The following is a 5511-nucleotide window of genomic DNA, read 5'->3' as shown; positions in this document are numbered from 1 at the left end:
AAATGACTGTGTGACTTCCAATGCTGGGTCATAAAAGACATTGTGGCTTCCACCTTGTCTCTTTCTGGCATCACTTGCTCTGGGGAAAGCCAGTTGCCAGGTCATGAGAACATTCAAGCAGCCCTGTGGAATGATGAGGAACTAAAGTGGGGAATTAAGGTCTCCTTTTAACAACTACTACCAACCAAGCATGTGAGTGAATCATCTTGGAAGCTAATTCTCCAGCCCCAGTCAAACCTTCAGATGAGAGTTGCCCCAGCTGACATCTTGAGTGCACCTGAGACACCCTGACCAGAACCACCCAACTAAGCTTCTCCCTAATTCCTGACCCACAATATACAAGATAATAAATGTTTATTTAAGTCATTAAGTTTTGGGGTGATTTGTTACACAGCAATAGATAATTACTATAGAACCTTACAAACAGAGATCTCGTATAAGAAAAACTTACTTCTATCTTTGGCATTTGTACAGTGTGAGAAATTATTCTTCTCTTTCCCCTAGCCTCTGGCCTAGCTCAGGTTACCTAACTAAAAATAGCTATCAGGCTTGAGAAATCCAACCCAGGAACACAGAATCCCATTTTATTCTTTAAAGAGGCCTTTCCCTTTCCCTTTTATTGCAGAAAGCACCCAGGTCTCCTGAGAATGAAAATTCACCACATCACATCACCTTCACCTGGATGATCCAGAGAAATGATTCTCACAAAAATCAAAGGAACTGGAGCCCAGGCCTCCCCAGTTAAATACAGTATTGAGGAAATAATAAATATTTGAGAAATGACACTCTATGATATCTGAGTTTTTCTGAGAAAATGGTGTCAATGGTAGTGCTAATGCCTTATATTTATACAGCATGCTTTTCATAATGTTTTCACATCTATATCTGAGGTAGGTGGGGAAGATATAAATAAACCAGGATACATATGGAACCAATGGCTCAGAGCTCATGATTTGCCCATAGTCTCATGGTGTGTGAATGACAGGGCTGGGTCTAGAATCTGGGTTTCAGTGACTCCAAGTCAGGTGTGGTGCTTTCCAAGGCAGGACCTCCAGGCTGTGATAATATAAATGCCCTTCAGCTGGGGTTGTCCTCGGAGATCAATGTGCACTTATAGGTCTCTTTAAAGGCCTCAAGGAAACGTGGTATTACTTCATCCACAGTGACATGCCTCTGGAGCTCCTTACTCAGGGAAGTGACACCTGTCCCAACCAGCCCACAGGGCACAATGTGCTCAAACCACGTGAGGTCCGTAGAACAGTTCAGCGCCAGGCCGTGAGATGTAATGTGCCTTCCACAGCGGACTCCTGCAAGACAAACCAATGGGTCTTAGAATAGGTACCCTCCCTCCCCAGGCTTCATGATCCCCCTCAGTGTGATGAGGAAACTGGACTAGACCACTGACTTTCCAACTTCGTTTCTAGAGCACCCAAGGGGTTGTGCACAGATCAGGGGAGGAGGACAAAATGGGAGGAGAGGTGTGTCGCTCCACAGTAGCTGCACTTATTATGGAGATTACAGAAAATGTCCTTTAACAAAGAGATTCCTCCATTGCTTAAAAAAAAGTTTGAAAAAACTATTTCACCCTTATTGTCCTGATACTGTGACGTACCCTGGCAATTCAATTCCCGTGTGTCTCCATTGGTAAAAATGAGTGTTGAACGAGTTGGCCTCTGAGGGCCCTTCTGGTTCTGAATATTTCAGTGAAGAGGGTTAAAAACTTTGTTTTGTTGTTTATTTGTTTTTACATGTAATGAGATATTTATTAAGCCTTAAAAAGGAAGAAAATCCTGACACACACTACAACATAGATGAACCTTGAGGACATTATGCTAAGTGAAATAATCCAGTCACAAAAAGACAACTACTGTATGATTCCACTTAAATGAGTTACCTAGAGAAGTCAAATTCATACAGATAAAAGTAGAATGGAGGTTGTCAGGGGCTAGGGGGAAGGTGAAATGGGGAGTTGTTTAAAAGTGGAGTTTAGGGCTTCCCTGGTGGCGCAGTGGTTGAGAGTCCGCTTGCCGATGTAAGGGACACGGGTTCGTGCCCCGGTCCGGGAAGATCCCACATGCCGCAGAGCGGCTGGGCCCATGAGCCATGGCCGCTAAGCCTGCGCGTCCGGAGCCTGTGCTCCGCAACGGGAGGGGCCACAGCGGTGAGAGGCCCGCGTACCGCAAAAAAAAAAAAAAAAAAAAAGTGGAGTTTAAATTTTGAGAGATGAAAAGGGTTCTGGAGATTGGTTGCACAACAATGTGGAAACACCTAACACTACTGAACTGTACACTTTAAAATGGTTAAGATGGTACATTTTATATTATGTGTATTTTACCACAATTTTTTTTAAAAAAGGGGAAAAAAATCCTTCAGAGGAAGAAAGATAACATTACATCCAGGACTAGTTCTGATTCAAAGCCCGCGCCAGACACACCTCCTCCCAGCCGGGGCTCTGCCCTCACCACCATTGGTCCGGCCCCGCCAGGCCCCGCCCCGAGGCGCTCACCGATTGCGCAGATCTTGCGCTCGCCCAGCCAGACGCCGGTGTAGGGTGGGGGCCGCGCGCGGGCACCTGGTAGGCCCTGGAGCTCGCACAGGCGCACGGCGCACGCCTCCAGCGCCGCCACGTGGGCGCGCAGGCGCAGGCCAAGGGGTCGCAGGTCGAGTACGGGGTGGCAGAGCAGCTGGCCCGGGCCGTGGAAGGTGGCTAGGCCGCCGCGGCCAATGGCGCGCACATCGGCACCCAAGGCCCGCAGCCGCGTCGCCTCCTCGGACGTCAGGCCGCCGCGCAGCCCGGCGGTGTACACGGGCCCCGCGGGCTCGCAGAGCAGGAGCGCGCCCGCCTCGGTCCCTGGCTCGGCCTGCAGCCGCCGCAGCCAGCGCTCCTGCAGCGCCAGCAGCTCGGCATACGGCACCTGACTCAGCCACAGCAGCCGTACCGCCGGTTGCCGCATTGCGCGGGCCGCGGCGTCTGCGAGGCCCTGCCTCCTGCCTGCGCCTGGGGGCGTGCTGGGAAGGGCGGGGACTCGGGGACTTGTCCGGAGTCTCCGCCCTCAAGTGCTTGTTACTGGCTGTTGAGAGACTGTACGATACCTAGGGCAAGGTGTGTCTCTTTTCATTCGTTCATTCCAACAACCAGCATTGAGGGCCTGCTTGTGTTCTGCAGGCTCTGCCCTAGGTTCTTGATACAGTAGTGTACATTGTATGGAAAAAGAAAAAGATCTGCCCTGGGAAGCTTACATTCTTACAGCAGGCAATAAGCAAGTATTAAAGCGTTAAATAAATAAGGTTATTTCAAATACTGATAACTGCTATGAAAAGAAAAGTAAAATAGGGTAATACGTGTCCTGAGTGGAGTTCCCCGAGGAAGAGGGAAATTAACATGCAGGAGGTTTATTGCGGTGGGGATGGGGTGAAGGTACTTTCAAGGCCAAGCCTGTAAGGGAGTGATGGAAGCAGGATTAGGCAGAAGGAGAGGTTGAATTGTGAAACTAAGCAGAAGCCTCAGCCAATCCCAAAGAATGCTCTGAGCCTGGGATGACCTTTCAGAATTATTCCAAATTAAAGAAGGGGGCCAGAAATTTATGTCCTTGCATTGACCAGTGATGGAGGCTGTATGTGGACAGGTCCTGTAACTTTTGGCAAGGCTGTTTCCTTTGGAGGAGGGCAATTCCCAGAGAGAAATTGAGCCATGAGCAACTTACTCCCAGAAGCTGGGGGAATGACTGACTAGATCCTGAGGATGGATCTGGATCACAGCATCCATTATGTTGTATTGGAGTGTGATTTAAACAAATCTAAATTCATTTAATAAACTTTTACTGAGTACCAACTATGTGTTTGACCCATTGCTATGTGAAGAAGTTACACATGACTATCCTACCCCTGTATTCCTAATAGCACACAGAACCCAGTTTTTATGTCCTCAATCTATCCTCTGAATGTGTTTTCTAAGCTGCAACTAAGGATTGTTTAATTGAAAAGAAGAAAGCAGAGAAGTATAGAGAATAATGTAACAAATTACCATTTATCCAGGCTTATCAAATTTTAATATTTTATTACTTTTGCTCAGGTCTTTTTTAATTTTAGCTTTTTAATTTTAATTTTAGAAACTAATAACATTGATCACTCCCATAGGTACCTGAAAGACATTTCATAAATGTAGACATAAAATCCTAAGCAAATATTAGCAAATTTATCCAGCAATAAAGTATTGTTTATCCCAGGAACGCAAAATTGGCTTAACATTCTAAAATCAAACAATATAATTTTCACCGAAAAGGAGAAAAACCATGAGATTATTTTCAATAAATGCATAAAAAGCAGTTGGTAAAAATCAACACCTACTCTAACTAAAATTCTCATCAAACTAGGAAGAGAAGAGAAATTCTCCAATCTGATGAAGTGTATTGCATCAATCAGGATTTAGATGACAGAGAAACCACACAGGTAATATTTTATTTTATTTTGCGGTACGCGGGCCTCTCATTGTTGTGGCCTGTCCCGTTGCGGAGCACAGGCTCCAGACGCGCAGGCTCAGCGGCCATGGCTCACGGGCCCAGCCGCTCCGCAGCATGTGGGATCTTCCCGGACCGGGGCATGAACCCTTGTCCTCTGCATCGGCAGGCAGACTCCCAACCACTGCGCCACCAGGGAAGACCCACACAGGTAACATTTTAATTACCACACAGGTAATATTTTAATTTTTTATTTTGAGAAAATGGTAGATTCATATGCAATTGTAAAGAATAATACAGAGAGATCCTGTGTACCCTTTACCCAGATTCCCTCAAAGATAATGTCTTGCCAATGTCACAGTTGGGATATGGACATCGATACAGTCAAGATACAGAACATTTCGATCACCATAAGGATCTCTCCTGTTGCTCTCTTATATCTACATCACTACTTAACTCCCAGCAAACAATTATCTGTGTTATATAAATAGCATCATACGGTATGTAAACTTTGGGAACTGGCTTTTTTTTCCACTCAGCATAATTTTCTAGAGACTCATCTGGGTTGTTGCATGTATCAATATTCATTTCTTTTTATTGATGAGTAGTATTCCATGATATGGATGTACCATAGCTTGTTTAACCACTCATCCATTGAAGAATAGCTAGGTTATTTCCAGTTTTCAGATATTCTGAATAAAGCTGCTACAAATATTCAGGTAAAAGTTTCTAATGTGAACATAAGTTTTCATTTCTCTGGAATAAGTGCCCAAGAGTGTAATTACTGGATCACATGGTAGCTGCATGTTTAGTTTTTCAAGAAACTGCCAAACTGCTCTCCGGAGTAGCTGTACCATTTTACATTCCCACCAGCAATATATATATGAATGATGTAGTTTCTCTGCATCCTTGCCAACATTTGCATTACCACTATTTCTTATTTTAGACATTCTGATAGGTGTATAGTTGTATTTCATTGTGATTTTAATTTGTATTTCCCTGAAGGCTAATGGTGTCAAACATCTTATATGCTTGTTTTCCATCTGTATATCCT

At 45.1% G+C, this 5511-nt stretch overlaps 1 protein-coding gene across 2 annotated transcripts; it reads right to left on the bottom strand.

Moving 5' to 3' along the window:
• Positions 1-329: 329 nt before the first annotated feature.
• Positions 330-2954, bottom strand: LIPT2 (lipoyl(octanoyl) transferase 2). Of its 2 annotated transcripts, XM_065883051.1 has the most exons (3): positions 2488-2954; positions 1664-1685; positions 1263-1304 (listed from the first exon to the last, which is right to left on the bottom strand). In XM_065883051.1, the coding sequence occupies exons 1-3, from the start codon at positions 2952-2954 to the stop codon at positions 1263-1265; spliced, it is 531 nt and encodes a 176-aa protein (XP_065739123.1). The 2 variants fall into 2 exon arrangements, with proteins under 2 accessions (XP_065739122.1, XP_065739123.1); XM_065883050.1 differs by lacking the exon at positions 1664-1685 and having other exon boundaries at positions 330-1307; positions 2507-2954.
• Between the last annotated feature and the right edge of the window lie 2557 nt (positions 2955-5511).

This window comes from Phocoena phocoena, chromosome 8 (assembly GCF_963924675.1).
Source record: "Phocoena phocoena chromosome 8, mPhoPho1.1, whole genome shotgun sequence".
NCBI lineage: Eukaryota > Metazoa > Chordata > Mammalia > Artiodactyla > Phocoenidae > Phocoena > Phocoena phocoena.
Note: the sequence above shows the minus strand (reverse complement) of the source record. Positions and strands in the feature narration are given on the sequence as shown.

What these genes read in the sequence shown, in the direction of transcription:
- LIPT2 (XM_065883050.1), bottom strand. Translation starts at nt 2,954, where the DNA reads ATGCGGCAACCGGCGGTACGGCTGCTGTGGCTGAGTCAGGTGCCGTAT. An exon ending in GCGCAAGATCTGCGCAATCG is followed by an intron (nt 1,308 to 2,506) that starts GTGAGCGCCTCG and finishes TTTGTCTTGCAG; the next exon opens with GAGTCCGCTGTGGAAGGCAC.